This window comes from Equus asinus, chromosome 10 (genome assembly GCF_041296235.1).
Source record: "Equus asinus isolate D_3611 breed Donkey chromosome 10, EquAss-T2T_v2, whole genome shotgun sequence".
NCBI lineage: Eukaryota > Metazoa > Chordata > Mammalia > Perissodactyla > Equidae > Equus > Equus asinus.
The window spans coordinates 34,039,327-34,061,003 of record NC_091799.1 but is presented as its reverse complement, the minus strand read 5'-3'; the positions used below and the strand labels follow the sequence as shown (position 1 = coordinate 34,061,003).

The 21,677-nt window shown below is 43.5% G+C and overlaps 1 protein-coding gene and 1 long non-coding RNA gene across 22 annotated transcripts in view; one reads left to right on the top strand and one right to left on the bottom strand.

Moving 5' to 3' along the window:
* Positions 1 to 21,677, top strand: part of PALM2AKAP2 (PALM2 and AKAP2 fusion) — a 452,863-nt gene that overhangs the window by 377,990 nt on the left and 53,196 nt on the right. For 2 of the 21 annotated variants that reach the window (XM_070519049.1, XM_070519047.1), the window contains exon 1: positions 2,033 to 2,295. The exons of the other annotated variants lie outside the window; for them this stretch is intronic. In XM_070519049.1, the coding sequence (XP_070375150.1) occupies positions 2,173 to 2,295 (123 nt within the window). In that variant the 5' untranslated portion in view covers positions 2,033 to 2,172. Of the gene's footprint in view, positions 1 to 2,032; positions 2,296 to 21,677 lie in introns of those variants that run through there. 21 annotated transcript variants of the gene reach the window in all.
* Positions 2,302 to 21,677, bottom strand: part of LOC139046360 (uncharacterized) — a 36,727-nt gene continuing 17,351 nt past the window's right edge. The window contains exon 3 of the long non-coding RNA XR_011506294.1: positions 2,302 to 16,308. This is a non-coding gene — a long non-coding RNA (uncharacterized lncRNA). The remainder of the gene's footprint in view (positions 16,309 to 21,677) is intronic.

Below are 21,677 nucleotides of genomic sequence, written 5' to 3'. Positions count from 1 at the left end.
TAAAATGTAAAAACAGCAAAATCATCTAATGGCAGATGTGTGGGTGGTATAAAGAGTTTTTAATCTTGCTAAGAGATGTGTTTATTACTGTGATTATTGAAGGAGATCATGTTTGTGAGAGCACCCAGCACACAGTAGGCGCTAAATAAATGTTTGCTGGATTTGAATCTAAAGCAAGCCTTCTTTTGTTGTTGTTGCTGTTTGTTCTTTTGTTTTTGAGGAAGATTAGCCCTGGGTTAACATCTGCTGCCAATCCTCCTCTTTTTGCTGAGGAAGACTGGCCCTGAGCTAACATCCATGCCCATCTTTCTCTACTTTATATGTGGGATGCCTCCCACAGCGTGGCTTGATAAGATATGCACAGTTCTGCACCCAGGATCCAAACCGGTGAACCCTGGGCCGCCGAAGCAGAAAGTGCGAACCTAACCGCTGTGCCACCAGGCTGGCCCCTAAAGCAAGCATCGTTGACCAGACCCACTTAGAGACAGTTCTTGAAAAGCTGCAGAGAATGCCTTGGCTACCATTTCCTGAACTTCAAAGATGGCATTTCTTGCTGTGGCTGATTGTTCCTGTTGTTCCATGGCCCTTGGGCTCCTGACCCCACAGGTGTGTGTGCTTGTGTGGGTGTGTGCACACGCATTAGGTCATAAAGTCAGTCCAGTGCTGTGACTGCATCAGCCTGTCTTTGGCAGCCATAGCACTTTTGGCCGAGCTGACACCACCGGGCAGTGTTTTCCATCCCTGTCCTGTATAGCGTGTTTGTCTCAAGTGTTACACCCTTTTCTGGTTTCTTCACCACCAATGTATCTCTAGGATCATGAAGATCATTAAAAAACAGATAAGCCATTTCATCCTTCTTCTTAAAGCCTCTCATCCTTTGCCCTAAGAATAAAACCACAAATTACTGGCATTCGAGGCCTATATGATCTATGATTTCACCATCCATGCGTTTCTTTAGCCTTATTTGTTGCCACTCCAGACCTCACTCTTTATGCTCCAGTAAAGCCAAAGTACTTGCAGTTCTCTGTGAACAGCATGCCATTTCATGCCTGTCTCTGTTCTTGTCATTCTTCCTGCCTAGAATAGCCATTCCCCAGCTCCTTGTCACTCCTAACCCCCAACCACTATCGCCATGACAATCCTAACTCTATCCCCCATCAACATTCAGCTTAGTCAGCCCTTCCTCCGGGAAGCCTTCCCTGACTACCCCAGGCTGAGTGAGGCGTCTGCTTTTGTGCTCTCATAGCACCGGTACAAGCCCACCTCACAGAGTCTCAGAGCTAATGCATCATCTTAGTACCATTGATGTGTCCATTTCTTTCAGGAGGAGGTGAGCACCCAAAGGGTGGGGCATCCTGTCTGTCTCCATCACTGCCCTTTGCCCCGCACCTGACACAGCTCACTCCCGCTAGAGCTAGGACTAATCTTGTGGATTAGTCTCTTAAACACAGGACAAGCTTTAAAACAAAATCCTTCTCAATAAAGTTCTTAGTAAAAGTAGGATTTTGACTTTGGTGTGTCTGAGGAGGCTGGAATTATATTCTTATTCCGTGAACAGGGGCATTGGTGTCTTGACTTCATTTCGTATCGCTTTTCACGAAATGCTCTTCCCTTTTTTGCCTGCCTCTCTGCTAAACAGGTTTTCTTCCTTTCTTTGTGAAGGTGCCTTTGTTTGAACCAGTAGTTACTTGTCTTTACTGTAAACACAGTGTTCATTGACTCTCCTTATTGTGCCCAGCCAGCGGCTTTTCAGGAGGAAGAAGTCTTGAAGGTCACTCTCTGGGGTTTGGATTATAAAATAAACCATCGTGACTTTAAAAAAAAAAAAAAAACTCAAGTGCCCACGGCTTCCTCGGGGCTTGTTATCCCATTACATTTGAATTCCACTAACAGCTAGCATTTGTTGAATCATAATTGATCTGATAAAATGTAATCTGATAATTAGTAGCTGTGTAAAAATAAATACACTCGACTCGTGTTTCATTTGCCCTTGAAGGCCCTAACGCGGTTCCAGACTGTAGCTTTGAACCGGAGAAGTCGGGCCGGGTCACGTTGCAGCCTGTGTGTTTCCTGGGGCAGCGTCCACCAGGTACGTGTGCGCACAGGAGGCCGGCCCCGTCCCGCTTCGCCTGAAACGCTGTGACCCGGCAGAGGGCTGTGTCCTTCCATCGGATGTCCGACCGAGGAAAGGGAAACCTGGGCGAAGTTTTAGGAGCAGCTGGTTCTCAAGCTCAGGTTGTAGCTGAGGGAGAGCAGGTCATGATTGCGACCTGGACGCTGTTCTCTTTCTTCATGGTAGGTCTCATGAGTTCCTTACTTTTATTGTGGAGATCTGCTGGGTGCCTCTGAGGGAACTCACACCCTCCCTGCCTCCAGCCCTTTAAGGCACATTTCCCATTATTCTTCAGGGAAATTACTTTTATGGGCACAAGGCATTGGACTCACCCTGAAAGAAAATGTACATCGCTGGCATTTCAGGCACCGGGAGTTCTAAATAGCTAATAGTGTGTTTCTGTGGCCAACTTTGCTTTAACAAGGGTAAAGCAGAATAGCTCTCAGGCTGTAAAAATGCTATTCTGTTCCAAGTTCTGACTTCGTTGGGAATGATTTCCCTTTCCCTAGTAATTACTGCGATACCTTAGGACCTCCCGTTTCTAGAACACTTTTCTTCTAAGGGAGGCAAAGCTTAAGTAGAAATGTTCTCTGGGTTATTTACCTGATGATTGAATGCTATAATTATTTCTAAACCAGTTAGTAATGATTTCAGATGCATTGCTGGGAAATTAGGTGTGCAATTCATAAGCTGTGGAATACATGAAAGGTAATCATATCATGCTTTAAAATCTGGTCAAATTATTTGCCGCTGACCTTGAACACATTGGCAAGGTAGATAGGCACGGGTGTAAAGCTAAAGAATTTCCTCCTTAGGCTTTGAAAACTATTATATGAACTCCCTTTCAGACCCACTTCTGGCCTGGCATTCTCTATTCCGCAGGGCTCTGGGACAGTTTTGTAGCCCAAGTCCAAGAGTGGTGGAGATATTGTGCAATCTTGTCTATATCACTACGGTGATAGTGAAGTCGAGACAGGAAGCCTGGGGCAGCACACTTGAACTTTTCAAGGTCACAGAGATCAGGTATTGCCCGTGGTCCATACAGGCTGTTAAAAAGCATCCTCTTAATTCGAGAGAGTCGTCTTCATTTTCAGAATTCCTCAAATTTGCATGTGCCAATTGGTAAGGTAACGTGTGTGATCTTTGTTGCTTTTCTGATCCAAGATGGTTTTATGTGGTTGATATTATATATATAAAGTGGATATTTTTTATCCTTAAGATTTACTCATTTTTTAATTTACACACGGTAAAACCCACCCTTTCTCCGTGCAGTTGATGAGTTTGGACACATTCATGCACCTGAGGAGCCATTTGATTTATTGCCACAGTCAACACACAGAGTGGTTCGATTATCCCGCAAATAATTATTATGCCACAAACAAAAAAATTATCCCACAAACGAAAAAATGTTTTGTTTAGAATTTCTGTTGGCACGTCTGAGTATTACTTCTTTTTTAAAATTTTTTAATTTAATTTTCTTTTTTAAGGTATGCCAAAATTTTTGGTGAGGAAGATTGGCCCTGAGCTAACATCTATGGCCAATCTTCCTTTTTGTTTTTCCTCCCCAAAGCCCCAGTACCTAGCTGTACATCCTAGTTGTAAGTCCTTTTAGTTCCTCTGTGTGGGGTGCCACCTCAGCATAGCCTGAGCAGTGTGTAGGTCTGCACCCAGGATCCAAATGGGTGAACTCTGGGCTGCTGAAGTGGAGAGCGCGAACTTAAGCGCTACGCCACTGGTCCGGCCCCTATTCTTACTTCTGAAGATGGAGCCAAACCATTTTGTCACTAATAACACAGCCATGTCTGACACTTGCCATGCATAGAGGTGAGGGAGATGTTAAAAGCAGGATCTGATTTACTGACTCTTTTTTCAAAGAGTTATAAATGAGAGAATTGCACTATCTGATTAGTTATTTCTTCATATTTTAATTAGTGGGTTAGAATGTCATAATGTATTCTATAATATATAAAAAATAACTGAAGAAATTTGTAATAACTGTAATTAGTAAACGTAATATACTAAAAATGAAAAAGGTTTTTTTTTGCAGTTTAGGTTTATATTTTTATGTAAATTTGGTTCTGTGTGGTTTTAAGGGAAGTGAAATGCGGCTAGAAGCAAGGACTCTATAACTCAAACTGGCTTACAAAGGGGAATTTAATGGCTCAAATCACTGAAAGATACAGGGATAGGCTTCAGGCATGGCAGGATCCAGGTGTTCAAATGACACATCATCTGTGTCCCTCTTTCCCCATTCAGCTGTGTTTTCCTGTGCATTGGTTCCATTCTCTGATGGGTGCTTTTCCTTCTGGTACCAGATGACTGATAGCAGCTCTGGGCTTTAATTCCCTTTTCTCAGTTCCTTACAGTTCCAACCAAAGCCTCAGACTGGAGTGTTATTTGCTCTGATTGGTTCTCCTGCCTCTTGTGGCCCCAGAGGGTTGGGGAAGGGGTGTGAGGCACAGTGTTCTGATTGGCCAGGCTTGAGTCACCTGCTCAGCCTCGGAGCTGAAGGGATGCCAGCTCCCCTAGACCACAGGGCAGAAGGAATAGTTAAACTTTAAGGGAAATTGAGAGGTGGTACGTCAGACACATCCTTTCCCTCTACAGGGAAATTCAGGCCATGTAGTCAGTTGGGGGTTTTTTTGTTTGTTTTTTTGGATTTCTTTTGTGGTGAGGACGATTGTCCCTGAGCTGACATCTGTGCCAATCTTCCTCTATTTTGTATGACGGATGCCACCACAGCATGGCTTCATGAGCTACATGTAGGTCTGTGCCCTGGATTTGAACCCATGAACCCTGGGCTGCTGAAGTGGAGCACGAGAACTTAACCATCACTGGGCCAGCCCCTGTTTATTTATTTATTTGTTTATTAATCATCTTTATAAACATCAACTCTAGGCTAACCTTCCAAACAAATACACATTTTCAGGATTTATTGATTGGTTGATCTTTCTGCTGTCACTGGCTTGTAAGATGACATTCATTTACTGGATATGATGTAATATTTTTGGAGGAGAATAGTGGAAATTGAGTGACTGTGGGACTCTGCTAAGTTAGGTTGCTGGGACCTGAGGAAAACTGGTCCTGTGTCTATCAATAAGTCGGGAAGCTGGCATCAAAGGAAAAAGAGTCAGGACGAGAAAAAGATAGCAGACATTGACAATCAACTGAGAACTCAGCACTGGTTAGCACTCCTGAAAGAGGAGAAATATTGTCTTGGGTAGAAATGCCATTAGGAACATTCGATGAGGAATCATGAAGATTAAAGACTGGCATAGTTGGTTTCATCATGTGAGTGATTGTCTCCAGAGTAAAGTCCAGATTCTAAAACATGGCGTTGTGACCTGACCCCTGCCTTCCTCTCTGGCCTCCTCTCCCTCTGTTGCTGCCTTGCGCGTTGCCTATTGACATCCTCAGCCTGTTTGTAGTTTGGAGCCCACTCCAGGCACTGTTATCCTCCCTGTTTTATTCACTAGTCATTCTCTCCTCTGCCTGGATTCCCTCTCTGGCTTACTCCTGCTCATCTTGAAGACTCAGTTCAGATGACAGGTTCTCTGAGAAGCACTCCCTAACTGTGCCTCTCTGGCTTAAGAATCTCTCTTCTGTGCTCTTGTGATATCTTGTGTGTGTGACTTTACTAGCAACCCTCAGCTGGTGGCTATGTTGTCCCCAAGGTGACATTTGGCAATGTTGGGAGACATCTTTCATTGTCGTGACAAGTGGGTGCTACTGGAATCTAGTTGGAAGAGGCCAGGGATACTGCTAAACATCCTATGATGCATGGGGCAGCCCCCAACAAAGGATGTCTGAGGCAAGATGTCAATAGTGCTGCAGGTAAGAATCCTGGTTACCAGTGCACTTGCCATGTCGTTCAATGGTTCTGTTTTGAGTCTTATCTTCTCACCTAGGCTGAGGTCCATCAATGTAATCTGCATCTTTGTATCTCTAATACCAAAATGCCTGGTGCAGAGTAGGTCCTCAGGAAAGAGTAGTTAAAAGATGGTTGGATAAACGAGAAGATGAAATATTTCCTAGTTTAGTTACCAACGAATACAAAGAAAAGACGAGTCATTTCCAACAAGGCAACCAGAGGCCCTACTCATCTTGTGGTAGGTACCTTAGAATAATGTAATGCCTTTGTATTCTCACTGTTCTGCAAGAAGAGTTTTGGGGGGCCGGCCCTGTGGCCGAGGGGTTAAGTTTGTGTGCTCTGCTTTGGTGGCCCAGGGTTTCGCTGGTTCGGATCCTGGGCGCGGACATGGCACCGCTCATCAGGCCACACTGAGGCGGCATCCCACATAGCACAACCAGAGGCACTCATAACCAGATTATACGACTATGTACTGGGGGGCTTTGGGGAGAAGAAGGAAGAAAGAAAAAAAAAAAAAGAAGGTTGACAACAGATGGTAGCTCAGGTGCCAAACTTTAAAAAAAAAACAGCTTCGGGGTTTACTGTAGCAGATGGGGGAAGAAATTAAAGTGTTGGCATAGTACTTCTTAAAAATTACAGTATTGTTATTAGAGTAATATGTCTCTGATTATGACTGGTTTTAGGAATGGGCAAGCTGTTCAGATTGAATTGATTTTCATAGATTTAGAATCTGAGGAAATCCACTAAACACCACATCCCTGTATGATGGGCCCCTAGCATAGATTAGAGGTTCAATAAATATTTGTTGAATAAATTTAATCCTTGTGCTTTAGTTGAGGTCTTTGGTATAAATTACCCCAAAGGGCCCTTCCAAATTTGTATATTTTCTATGAAATAATAGTGCCTTTTTTTTAAATTTATTTTTTATTAATGTTATGATAGATTACAACCTTGTGAGATTTCAGTTGTACATTATTGTTAGTCATGTTGTGGGTACACCACTTCCCCCTTTGTGCCCTCCCCCCACCCCCCCTTTTCCCTGGTAACCACCGATCAGATCTCCTTGTCAATATATTAACTTCCACCTATGAGTGGAGTCATATAGAGTTCGTCTTTCTCTGACTGGCTTATTTCGCTTAACATAATACCCTCGAGGTCCATCCACGTTGCTGCGAATGGGCCAATTTTGTCTTTTTTTATGGCTGAGTAGTATTCCATTGTGTATATATACCATATCTTCTTTATGCAATCATCAGTTTCTGGGCATGTAGGTTGGTTCCACGTCTTGGCTATTGTAAATAATGCTGCGATGAACATAGGGGTGCAAGGGACTCTTGCGATTTCTGATTTCAGGTTCTTAGGATAGATACCCAGTAATGGGATGGCTGGGTCATAGGGTATTTCTATTTTTAACTTTTTGAGAAATCTCCATACTGTTTTCCATAGTGGCTGTACCAGTTTGCATTCCCACCAACAGTGTATGAGGGTTCCTTTTTCTCCACAACCTCTCCAACATTTGTCGCTCTTGGTTTTGGATGTTTTTGCCAATCTAACGGGTGTAAGGTGATATCTTAGTGTAGTTTTGATTTGCATTTCCCTGATGATTAGCGATGATGAACATCTTTTCATGTGTCTATTGGCCATATTTATATCTTCTTTTGAGAAATGTCTGTTCATGTCCTCTGCCCATTTTTTGATCGGGTTGTTTGTTTTTTTGTTGTTAAGCCATGTGAGTTCTTTGTATATTATGGAGATTAACCCTTTGTCGGATAAGTGGCTTGTAAATATTTTTTCCCAATTAGTGAGCTGTTTTTTTGTTTCAATCCTGTTTTCCCTTGCCTTGAAGGAGCTCTTTAGTCTGATGAAGTCCCATTTGTTTATTCTTTCTATTGTTTCCCTCAACTGAGGAGTTATAGTGTCCGAAAAGATTCTTTTGAAACTGATGTCAAAGAGTGTACTGCCTATATTCTCTTCTAGAAGACTTATTGTTTCAGGCCTAATCTTTAGGTCTTTGATCCATTTTGAGTTTATTTTGGTGTGTGGTGAAAAAGAATGGTCAATTTTCAATCTTTTGCATGTGGCTGTCCAGTTTTCCCAGCACCATTTGTTGAAGAGACTTTCTTTTCTCCATTGTAGGCCCTCTGCTCCTTTGTCGAAGATTAGCTGTCCATAGATGTGTGGTTTTATCGCTGGGCTTTCAATTCTGTTCCATTGATCTGTGGACCTGTTTTTGTACCAGTACCATGCTGTTTTGATCACTGTAGATTTGTAGTATGTTTTGAAATCGGGGATTGTGATTCTGCCAGCTTTGTTTTTCTTGCTCAGGATTGCTTTAGCAATTTGCGGTCTTTTGTTGCCCCATATGAATTTTAGGATTGTTTGTTCAATTTCTGTGAAGAATGTTCTTGGGATTCTGATTGGGATAGCATTGAATCTGTAGATTGCTTTAGGTAGTATGGACATTTTAACTATGTTTATTCTTCCAATCCATGTGCATGGAATGTCTTTCCATCTCTTTATGTCATCGTCAATTTCTTTCAAGAAAGTCTTGTAGTTTTCATTGTATAGATCCTTCACTTCCTTGGTTAAGTTTATCCCAAGGTATTTTATTCTTTTCGTTGCGATTGTGAATGGGATTGAGTTCTTGAGTTCTTTTTCTGTTAGTTCATTGTTAGTGTATAGAAATGCTACTGATTTATATATGTTGATTTTATACCCTGCTACTTTGCTGTAGTTGTTGATTATTTCTAATAGTTTTTCTATGGATTCTTTGGGGTTTTCTATATATAAGATCATGTCGTCTGCAAACAGCGAGGGTTTTGCTTCTTCATTACCTATTTGGATTCCTTTTATTTCTTTTTCCTGCCGAATTGCTCTGACCAACACCTCCAGTACTATGTTGAATAGGAGTGGTGAAAGTGGGCACCCTTGTCTTGTTCCTGTCCTCAGAGGGATGGCTTTCAGTTTTTGTCCATTGAGTATGATGTTGGCCGTGGGTCTGTCATATATGGCCTTTATGAAATAATAGTGCCTTTTAAGACTCATCAGGAGCTGTGTCTATTGTCTTGTGCTGAATAGATGTGTATCTGGGTCAATTTAATGTTTCTGTTAATGACCTAGGTTATAATGCCAAAGCTAGCCCCCAGAGCAAGAGAAGTAAAATCTGTATGAGACTTTTCTAGGGTTAATGGACATGCAGCTTCTGGAGAAATATAACCAGATGAATTTTTACTTCTGCAGATGGGGATCATTTTGTGAATTCTTAGAATGATAACTGTAAGGTGGTTTGGATCCTGGGGCATCAGAGATGCCTGGTTGGCGGTATGTTGTCGACTGATATGAGCGTTAATTTTATAACCATTCTACTGCCTAAGTGGTCAGTTTGGCAGACGTCAGTGAAGTGGCTCCTCTGAGCTGAGCTGAGGTGCTGGAGACACAAAGATGGGTAAGACGGGCTCAGCCTCTGAGAGCCTTACTGTCTAATTTTTTTAAAATATTGTGGTAAGATATACATAACATAAAATTTTACCATTTTAACCATTTTTAAGGGCAAAATTCAGTACTATTAAATATACTCATGATGTTATGCAACAGTTGCCACTATCTATTTCCAGAACTTTTTCATTATCCCAAACAGAATCATACAATATTTATTCTTTCTTGTCTGGCCTCTTTCATGTAACATAATATTTTTAAAGTTCATCCATGTTGTTATCGTGTCTCAGAATTTCATTCCTTTTTGTGGCTGAATAATATTTCTGTGTGTGTGTGTGTACCACATTTTGCTCATCCCTTCATCCATCAGTGGGCACTTGGGTTTTTTCTATCTTTTAGCTATTGTGAATAGTGCTGCTATGAATGTTAATGTATGGATATCTGTTTGGGTCCTTGCTTTCAATTCTTTAGACTATATACCTAGGGTACTGTCCAATGTTACATCTTACATGGTGAACTAGGTGGCCTGGCCACATCCTTACCTGCTTCTGGCCAAGACTTCTGCTAATGTTTGCCTTCACTTCTGACCATTACGCTTGCCCTACCATATATGTGGGGATCTGGATTGGTGAAATTTGGCAGGAAAGAAGAGAAATCAGAAAGTAACAATTCTGAGAGCAGAAATAATGAATCTTCTGTATTCTGGCTGCTGGATCCTTCTCATGCTGTGTAAGGCATCAGCTCCCTCTTTCCCTGGGACTTTTGCCTAGGAGCCAGAGGCTGCCAGCAAGCCTCAGAAAATCCTCCTGGAGGCCTCTCTGAAAACCATGTCAATGGGGGACACTGTCTAAGTGGGTCATCCTGAACGTGACGCAGGATGGAAACCTACTTTGTTATTAATTAAATACTGCAGACAAGAGGACACTGCAGTCTAGCTTTCCACAGTCTTGCTAGCCGTGAGTCTTGTGGGGGAGAATCCTGGGGGACGTCTGCTTTTAACTTGAGCTGCTTGTGTTTGGGTTGGTGGCATGCCTTAGACACAGAAAGGGGCCAGCTCTCCCATCAGCCACCCCAGGCTTCCCGCTGAGTTTCCTTTTAACCCTGGGATTTCATATGGACCCTGAGCTACAAAAGCAGATCACATATGGCCTGCTGTCAAGCATGAGAATAGCCTTTTTGTTCTTGGGGAGCTCACAAAGCAAGTGGGAGAGGAGGAAGAAGACCTTTTTTTAGCATGAAAATACATTATTGTAATTCTTCCCTTCCATAACCCCCCCCCCCATTTTGTGCTGTTTACTGGCATCCTGGATTTTGCTTTTTTATAGACTGGATCACAACATTTGGCCGCTGCCCAGGAAAACTGATGGTTGTGAAGAGTCTTAGAAGGAAGGAGAACTGAGCTCCTGGTGTGGGACCACCTTGGGCAGGCTGCTTCTTGTCCTCTCTTGGGGCTGGTGCTGGGCACGGTGTTGAACTAGCACATTTCTATGTCTTCCCCTTCCCCCTGCCAGTGTAAATGTACAACAAACATTCAAACAAAAAAAAACAACCCAAACCAGTGAGGCTGTGATGTCTGAAAGCATATACTCGAATCTGGTTTCTAGTTAGAGTGGAGAAGGCTGAGCCGTTACAGGCTACTCCTGTGTACAGAGGCTGATGTGTTTCTCCTTGGTTTATCCGGACTGATTCATTCTTACTGCTCCCCAAACAAAACTGCAGCGTTAATGCCAGTTTGAGGTCCAAGGGCCCTTGGTACCGGTTGTCGATGGCTGCTGTGATTTGGATCTGGTTTCGGTTGACAACCCACCGTAGGCACCTGGCTCTTCCTTCTGGACACCCTCAATGGGGACTTCTAGGTGGTCCGTGTACAATGCATGGCAGGCAATGTTCTTTATCTACCTGTCAGTCATTGATAGAGATTCTGCTAAGTGTCAGGTGCTAGGGTCCCAAAAATGAGTCCGATGCACCCCTCCATCAAGGGGTGCACAGTCTGGTGGTCTTCCTGCTACTTTATGGGAAAGAGACATTTTTTTGACTCAGGATAGCAAATTTGTCATAAACATGGAAAGGAAAGCTGTTGACATTTTATTTTTATTCATAGCATGCATGATGTAATAAATAAGGAACTTCACTATGTCAGACTCTTTGAATAGAATGACAGAATTTTCAAACTGGTTAAGAATGCTGGCTCTGCAGCTGGACTGCCTGGGTCCAAATCTCCGTTGACTTTTCTGGAAAGTGGAGATAATCGTAGTACCAATTGCCAGATGTGTAGGGGGCATTACATGCATTATTTCACAAAAATGTTAAGAATACAGCTTGACACTTAAAGCCGTGTTACCTTGAAACTTCTGATTCATTCATTCATCCAAAAATGAGTAGTGGTGATGGTTGCATAAGTCTGTGAAGATCCTGAAAACCGCTGCATTATATACTTTAATAGAGTGAATTTTATGGCATGTGAATTACCTCTCAATGAAGCTGTTATGAAAAGAAAATTGAGTGCCTCTTCCGTGTCAGGCGCTGCCTTTTTAAACTGAGCAGGTGAGTGACTTGCTCAAGGTGAGTGAGTGGCAGAGATGATTCGAGAGCTCAAGTCCTCTGGCGCCCAAGCCAAGCTCTTTGCAAACTCTTAGGTATAAACTGAGGATTGCTGTTCAGATTGGAAGCTGACGTCAGTTTCTGTCGAGGTGCAGATCCAGACCTTAAGTTAAGAAGGAATAATGGTGTGCCCTACGACTGCACCAGCTGTTCGCGGCTCCCCTTGCCTGCCACACACCTCTGTGTTTTCCAAGACTTCACACCAATATGTTACATAAATACCTCTATCAATACACTATGAAAAATATGCCAGCATTGTCCCCACTCCCCTCTGGATATCGAATGGATATTTTTCAGTTAAGTTTCAATTCCCCAGTTTTTGACATTTAAGAATTAGAGCTTCTGAAAAAAAGGAAGCAAAAAGAACAGAAGAAAAAAAAAGAATTGTAGCTGCCTATTGCAAGACTGGGAGAATGTTTAAAAATCACCCCCACATACCACTACTACGAAAAAATAATAAGTTGTCCCCGTGGTGAAGAAAATCTTACTCATTCTTGAGATTTCCCAGCTAAATCTAAAGATCCAGAATGCGTAAGAAGAGAGGAGTGTTTTAGAAATAAGACGGTGGTGTTTCTTCCTGGGTCATAGAACCCGTTTCAGTTTTTATTACTAGAGCTCTGCAGCCGTTAGTTCCTGTCAGCCGCCTGCTTTTTCTGCCATATGCTTTGTTCTGGGATTTCTTCCTTCTCCTGACATCTGGTATTCAGGATAAGAGGGAACGATTTCCCCTGAACCAGTGAAATTACTCTCAGGAAAAAATGGCTCAAGTTTCCAGGCATCTATGAATGTTTTTCTGAGTGTCCTGAGCAACTATCTTTAGGAAGGGAACATAGGAAGGCATAGACCTTCAGCCCATGTTTTTCCCCCGAGATGGACTTGAGCACCTCTGCCATCGGTGGCTCCGGCAGCACAGACTTTTCCTAGCACAGACTTTTCCTAGCAGATGGGCGGCATTACCTCACCCGACGTTTAATGAATAGGTTTGCCCCCAGGGGCTGGAACCGTAGCCGAGTCTATTATGAAATCTCATTTGCTTTGCATAAATCTGTTCAGGAGTCCCAAGAAAACATCTGAAAAAATGGAAAATGATAAAATAGGGCTGTAACTTACAGCTACCCGTGTAAATCAGATTTGCCCTGAAACTGCTCTGACCTGGCAGGTAATAAGGTAGTAATTTTGCCCTTTTGTGATGGAGAGGGCATTCCTTTTGGGTCTGAGCAAACCCAGAGGTAAACACCTTTTGCCTTCCCCTCCTCCCTTCTCTCTTTTTTTCCAGGACTGTAGCATCAGGGGCATATAATTTAGCCCTGAAAGCAGAGAGCTGGAGGAACAGGGTGGAGGGGGAGGGGATGGAAAGAAAAGAGCCTTTCAATTCACATGTGCAATGCACATTGTTTTTTTTTTGAAATGGTTTCTGTCTTTTTTCTTTTAAAGATTGGCACCTGAGCTAACAGCTGTTACCAATTTTCTTTTTAATTCTTATTCTCCCCAAAGCCCCCTGGTACATAGTTGTAGATTCTAGTTATAAGTGCCTCTGGTTGTGCTATGTGGGACGCCGCCTCAGCATGGCCTGATGAGCGGTGTCATGTCCATCCGTGCTCAGGATCCGAACTGGCGAAACCTTGGGCCACTGAAGCAGAGCACGCCAACTTAAACACTCGGCCACGGGGCCAGTGCACACATTTTTTTTTTTAACTTAGCACTTTATCAAGAAAGGTACTGAGAACTGGGTAATAGAGTCCCTTCATCAAACAACCTCAGGCCTGTTCCAAATCTGACTTCCTAAGGGTTAGACGTGTGACCTTAACCCAGGCTGAGGTTTGAAAGGGCAGGATAGGCAGCACTGGGCCCAGAGAGGTGGAGGTTGCATTGCTGCTGTTCTGGAAAGGAAGACAGTGGTGAAGAAGGCTGTGCAGCCACCCCGCCCATCTAGAAGGAAGCTGATAATTGCCTACTTGTTCCAGTGTTTGTCTCTGGACCTAGGCTCCTCTCAGTCACATGGAGGAAACGGAGGCATCTTCTCATAAGATTCTGCAGCATCATTTAATAAAACATGGGCTCAGGTTTTGGTTCAGATAATAGGGTGATTCCCCCAAAGACCTCTGCTTCCATGGGCTGGGGTGGGGGCCTGAGAAAGGGCGCTGGAAATGGGTGGCTTAATTTTCACTCCTCTACTATGTCTCAGATAGGAAGCTCCTTGGGCCAAAGACAGGCAGAAGACCGTGTCACCTGGCCTCTGGTATATAGATACCCAAAATTGCTCCCTGGCCCCTTGAAGGCCACAAGGGCACTCTTGGAAAAACAGGATTGTTATTAGGATTTGTTGTGTCAAGGAGCCTTTTTAGACATCCTTCTGAATAACTACAGGGATGCCTGAGCTAACAACTGTAGCTAATCTTATTTTTCCTCTGCTTTTTCTCCCCAAATCCCCCAGAACATAGTTGTATATGTAGATATTTTTAGTTTTGGGTCCTTCTAGTTGTGGCATGTGGGACGCCACCTCAGTGTGGCCTGACGAGCAGTGCTATGTCCGTGCCCAGGATCCGAACCGGTGAAACCCTGGGCCTCCAAAGCAGAGCGTGAACTTAATCACTCTGCCATGAGGCCAGCCCCATCCTGCAATTCTTATACGGGGCACATGACAATAACATGTGAGGCTGTCCCAGGCACTCCCCAGCCTAGAAAAGGAGTGGATTCTCCCAGCTAACTTTGAAGACTCTGGTCTGAGGATTTACCATGAGGCTGAAGGCCTCCGCTGAGTGAGCCAAGGCTGGCTTCTGGGGATCTGAGTGCCTGGAGAAGGTCACGATGCCTCCTGACATCAACATGATGTTCCATTAGAGCTTTTCCAGAAATCTAGAATTGGAGACGTGAATAGGGATTATGAAGAACATTTCACGGAGTTGAAGCTTTTGAGAGCTAAGCCTCCATCATGTAACTGAGGTCCATAATGTGACGATGGGGCTTTCTAGTGGATGTGTCCCCTCTTGAACTTTTTCTGTCAAATTAGGGGTCAGACCTTACTAAAACAGAGATCTTAAGGAACAAGGCATGCAGGGTGCCGGGTTGTCCTTGGGACTTTTGCTGGCATGTCCAGGGTCCTGTATGCTCCACTCCCTAAGAGCCCCAAGGGCCAAGACTGTCTGTCCAGAACTTGAGTCCCCTGCTCCTCTCATTGTATCCAGAACATTTGCTGGGAGCTAATCCTCTCTCAGCGTCACTTTCTGGGTCTGCTTGAAAGACAAATAGAGGGTAGGAGAGTATGTCAGTGCCCCCCACGGGATGGGCCGGGACGAGGCGGATAGAGGCTGTCAAGCACTTTCACACGAGTGCTTCTGGACGCGGACTGGGGCTCCCTTTCTCCCCTGGAAATCCCGGGCAGCTGTTGCTGTCACTCCCCCGGCCTCCCCAGAGAGAGAACCAGCTGACTTTTGTGAGCCCACCCGAAACCCTCCACAGCTGCTCTCATACTTTAACATGAGAATAAAGGGCTTTGGGCCAAGGTTAATCTGGGAAACGCTCTGTATGAAATACTTTCCTTTTCATGCTTCCCCTCCTTTTGGATGGATCGTACAACCCACTGACTAGGCAGCCTGGTGGGTCACTGGCCCACAGGGCGCTGTGGGCATCTTCTCCAGATGACTTCTATTGCTCCCACCCCTCCTGTCACCAGGACAGTCCCTGCGTGCCGGGTGCCCTCTGTGCATGTTACATACCTGATCTCCTGTGACACAGCGACACTTCAAGGACTGTATTCCCATCCCATTTTCAGTTAAGGACTCTGAGGCTCAGAGAGGTCTAGAGTTCTCAACACTTTCAGCTTCTACTGCTAATCTGAAAGCAGGAATATCCTATTTGCGGAATAGTGCCTAAAAGGATCAGCCTTACTTCCATACTCTAGCCGATATTTACTGAACTGTTAGAAAGATGCAGCGCGTTTGGAAAGAATACAGGGATTTTCTTTATTAGGTATTAGAGTATAAACTTGATCAAGCAGAGAATCAATTTGCCATCCAGTGTTACCGGCATCACGTATTTTTTGTTTGTGTTATCTCCAGGTCTGGATTTAGAAAGATTCAATTAAGAAAAAGAAGATCAGACATGCAAAAGGAAATAAGTTATTTCAGGCCTGCCTTCAAATTCGCTGTTTTTATGGGGCCACAGAATGGAAATGCTGAAGTCCTTGGATCACGGCCTTCGGGAGGTCCAGGGCAGCGTGGGCACTTCAGGATTCTATTTTCTGACCAGACTCCTGGTCTTGCTGGGGGTCAGTCAGACCAGCAGGCCCCTATCAGGACAGAAACCAAGACTGGCTAAGCAAATGATATGTCATTCCCCATCCCTACCCTCCACACGGTCATCCTTTCAATGGCACTTAAAATTAAGACCCAAATCCTGCATGGTCTGGCCCCATTCACCTCTCTAGACATGTTTTCCTTCATGAGCCCCTTACTCCATTCCAGTGTAGGGGAGGAAATACACGGCTTTTTCCTCTACCCATGGTTGTATCCTTGTTTGAGGCCTTGCAAATTAGACTAACAAAGGCAGAGTAACAAAGAAAACAAACAGAAGTTTATTAATGTGGACACCACGCGGGCATACACACCAGAGAACTCAGTGGCGAGTGACTCAAAGGAGTGCTTAGAACTTGGACTTCTATAGCATCTCAGCAAAGAACGGTAATTTTGTAGAGAAATGACGAGACAAAGGAAAGGGATTTTGAGTTTTTAGGGTGCCCAATTGTGGGAAGGCTCATATATAGAGAAACTAAGGGCAGAGAAGGGCTGGTTTTAGCACGGTTTGTTATGTAGGTTCCTCTGCTGCTGTGTCTGGGCTGATGAGGTTCTAGACTTTTCTCTGGTGATGAACTTCTGTCCTTTCTGGAAGAGACAGGAAGGGGGACAACTTTGCAAATTTATGTCCTGCTTTTAGGCAAACAGAGGGTGGGCAGAGAGCTTTTCTTGTATCTGCTTCTTCTTGGTTGCATTCGACTCAAACTAATCCTATGTGAAAGTGGCATATTCCGGGATGGGATATCCTGTTACCCTTCACCAGCCACCCAAGCTGTCCGCCATTTCTTGTTACGTACAGTTCTTGTAAGTTTCTCTCGCTCCCACCTCAGGGCGTTTCACACCAGCCTGGAACAGGCTTCTGTCCCCTTCATGGCTTAGTTAACTCCTCATCTTTCAGATGGCAGCTCAATTGTCACTTCCTCGCTGAAGCCTCCTCTGACCTCCGTGACTAGCTCAAATTTCCCTGTTAGAGGTTGTCAAAGCCCATGGCGCCTTTCTTTCCAAGCATTTATCACAGATGCAACTTTACATGCATTTGTGATTGAAAAATATCCTCTTTTCCCTCTGCAATAAATTTCCAGAGGGCAGCCCCATGCCTGGTTCTCCCCATTGTGTCCCAGTGTCTGAGGCACAGTAGGTGCTCACGTGCAACAGTGAATGAATGAATGAAGCAAAGCCCAGCACGGTATTCAGAGCTCCTGCTCATAGCCACCGCATAGAGTGTGCTAAAGTTGCAACAAGGGAGATACTAAACAGGTGAACAGCTCACATTTCTTAGCGGTGGTGTGTTCAATTTAAAACAAGAGCTTGTCACTTCTCGCTTCAAGTTGCCAGACTTCTAGACCACTCTTAGTTTAAATAGCCCGTGGAGGGCTCTTTGAGGGGAGAGGAGGGAATTCCAAAGATTCAGCCTTTGATAAAGCCTTGATCTTTCACCTCGTGCAGATCCTGCTTGGGAATTAGAACCTGGACTATGGCTGCTGCTGAGTATCTTCTTTGCATTTTTCCCTCTGGCCGATTTTTCTACTTTTTCTTGAATTTTCATCTTGTCGGAAAATGTTCCCTATGAATCCACGTGGCATACAGAAGTTGCCATGATGAGCTTGACTGTATTTGAGATTTGATCTGCTGAAACCAAGACCTCTGAGATTATAGAGCTGAGCTCTTTGTCCTAGAGCCCGTTTGAAAAGAGAGAAATTACGTGCCTTTTTAGCAAAAGATCCGTTTTTATTTTTATTACTTTCTTTCTTGCTCAGATTTCTCTTTTGGCCACATGAACTTGTGTCCATTTGCTCCCTTCTCCTTTCTGGCCTTTGTCACTGCGATCCCTCGAACATCTAAAGGAGTGCCCGTCACATCATCGTGTAGGTCTGCTCAAGAGTCTCCATCCTGGAACGCTGGAAGCTGTTGCACTTCCCCCGGGAAGCTCCCTTGTTACTGCTTGTCTTGGACACACAGTTCTACTCCTCTCTCCTTGTCCATAATCTAAATGCAGCCCAGGAAACTGACAGAAGTTCAGCGTTTTTGTTTTTTTTTAAAGGGCAAGGTGTCATATCTTGAGTTCAGTTCAGTCTCCAACTGGATTCTGTCCGGATTTGGGTTTCGGAGGTTTAGCCCTAAAGACATTGAGATTTAAGTTGAAACAGGTCCAGATTTGGTAACATTTAAGATTATTCCCAGAGCACAAATCGTCCCTTACTGGAAGCCACCCTAAGTGCCATTCTTAAATCTTAAAGCTCTGCGTTCCTAGGAAACGCTCATGATAAAAACAGTTGACAATTAATCTGCTATGTGACTTGAAAAATAAGCATCAACACTTCTGAGGCTTCATCTTATCAAGTTCTGAAGGATGGTTTTTATAGCCGATGTAAGGCCTTGGTTTATCAGCTCCAATGGCCTGGAAACTTCTGAGACCTGAATATTTGGGATGAGCAGAATGGACCCAGTTTAGGAATTCCAAGAAGGCAGAATCAAGATAGGGAGCTGCCAAAGCTCACAGATGTGGAATGAAACCAGTTTCTAACCCTAATTCTTCCACCCCGTTGTAATGTGCTTAAAACCTGGACTCCCTTGGGATGTTTGCACCTGGTTGGAATGTTTTGAACCTAGAATTTTGCTTCTTGGTGTGTTTATCCGTGAAACATAATGATGATAGATCTGAGCCATCTCATAAGGCTGCTGTTGAAGTCTTCAAAGTGCTGGTTCTATCTTGCTAGTGCTACAGAAATGCAGAATGGTAGCAGCTGTGCTGTAATGTGTCCGGGGGGCTGTCTTGACCCTTTCTCTCTAGAACTCAAACCCCCTGAATTGAGATATAGTTGACAGATTGATAAACTTGCTCAGGTTAGTAATATTATCTCTTAGATTATATACGGTGTCATCCTACGTAGCATCCCCATTTTACAGGAGGAGAAAGAAAGATGGCAGAAGGAGCAAGGTGAGAATCCCTTCTAGGCTGTAAATTCAGGCAGGAATCTGTATACCTTTTAATGGCTGGTTTTCTGAAGAGTTTTACCTTGAGGGTGAAGCCCCTGGGTTAATTATACCAGGGAAGAGCACACAGAATGAATTTGTGATGTAAATGTTTGTGGTATAAACTCCTATGCAATAGCAGTAGTCTATGCTAGTGGTTCCTTGACGGCATCTAAGTGTTTCTCTTATTGCTACTTAAAATGTGGTTGCTTTGTCAATCCTACTTGGGAATTGAATTAACTTCAGTGCCCTTGATGGAAGCCATTTCTTTTTCTGCAGTTTTTGGGGAGGTTTTGTCTTTGGCGTTAGATGGTGGTTGTTTTGAAGGACTCTGGTTGCTTATCCACATGCGCACACATACTGCAGATGTCGTTAGAGAAATAATTAGGTGTTAAGCTTTAATAACATCCATTTGGTGGCTACAAATTAATATGTTTCAAAACCCCTGAGGTTTGACCCTATTCGTCGTATCCTGCTGCTCATTGGCGCTGACCAGCAGAGCTAATGAGATGCCTCAATACTGCTGTGTTTCATGATCCTTATGGTAGGGGGCTAGGTCTCACTTTTTTTTTTTTTCCACATGTAGGTGGACATAAAATTTGTCAGCAGGCAAATCCATGAGGAGCTAACTTTATTACAGTATCATTTTACACTTGCAAGCTCTCTTGGCTAGTTAATTTTGACAATAGTCTTAAGGTAGTTTTTATTCCAAAGCTTTTTGTGTAATGCTGTAAGAAGCCTCTGCTCCATAAAGGAAAGTAGTCCAGGTTGTTTTATTTTATATATATAAAAATCTATAACATATATACTTATATATGTATTATGCTATATATACGATATATATATTATGCCCTCTCTAGTCGAATGCTCTTATTTTCCTCTTCAGATTCTTTCTGTTTGAGCCAAACTCCTGACTTTTAGTTTGCACAATATTAATACACAAATTATTACTTGTCACCAACAGCCTTATTATTTCAGAAATTACCAAGTGGCTACATCTGCATAATTTTCCATTAATGAGAGGACTTTTTTTTCAAACATGGTTTTGTTTTTTTGAAGAGGAAAAGCTTGGGTCCATTGGGTTAGCTTTTTCTGAGGTGGAGACCCAGGTGGAACCACACTTCATCTCGGCAAGGTCACAACTCCGACCCCAGAGGATGAGAATTTGTGACTAACGTCTGAGAGAACTGATGGAGGAGACCGGAAGGTGGGTCCAGAGTTGCCTGGGCAAGAAGAAGATTCTAACCCCAGAAGAGCGGCTTCCGGGAGGGTGAAGTGAGGGCGCGTGTAAGGCTGGAATGTTCTCCTGCAGGCCAGGAGAAGGGAAGGCTTCCGTGGTGGGTGTGCGCTGAAGAATGTCACTGGGAATGGGGAGGTGTAGGCCTCGGTGCTTGTTCTGCCCCAGCGCAGCTCCATGCTCCCGGCTGCACCGAGGATCTGTGTGCTGGTCCCAGGTGCGGCAAGCTAGGCTAGGCAAGGGGGAGAACACCAGTCCGGGGTGGGTTTGAGTGGTTTGGAGGACAAAGGCTTGTGTTGCTTTGAATGTGTGCGCACAGACATCCATCAACCGTCCAGAAATTGGACTGCCATTCAGTTCTCAAACAAATGGCTTGTTTATTAAACTGAAAGCTGCTATCTCCATTAGGAAATATTCGCTTCCAGCAATTAGCCCTGCGGGTTAAAGAGCCTCCCTCCCTCCCGTCTGTTTTGCTCTGTTCCCAAACAATACTTTGATGTGCACGGCCACCTAATGGAAGATAAGTCGTCAATTAACCCAACTGGAAGGTTTAACTGAAAACAGACTTTTCAAGCAAGAAATTATCTCTGAGTTAACCACTGATTGACATTATCTATCTGAGATATATTCTTATGCGAAGGCTTCACCTTAGGATAAAAAGGAGAAAAAGTATTCTAGTTATTTGGTTTGTTTTTAAAGTCATTCTAGAAATTAGATCTCAGACTACTTGAGGCTGGGGTGGGGATGCCCACAGTTTCCTTTTCTAACAAGTTACCATTTTAATTCCTTTAGGAATTGGTCCTAATACTATTAAATTGCTGGGGGGTTTGTTTTTATTTATGTTTTTCTTTTGCAAAAAGTAAGCAGAACCATCTGTTTCTATAATAGTATTAGCAATACTGTGAATTTAAACACAAGGCAGATGAAACAAATCTGTAATTGTGTGCTTGAGATTTGCAAGTCAAAATAAGGTTTTGTTTTCTGTGGTTTTTTTCTTTTTCTTTTTCTTTTTTTTTTTTTTACTTTCAGATACATTCAAATACTGACAAACTTCAGTGTTAATTCACATAGAACTTTTCAGGAAAATATCAATTAAATAAATTTAGCTATTTCACTGTTATTTTTTCAGTGTGCCTTTAGTTTTCTAGTATGCTT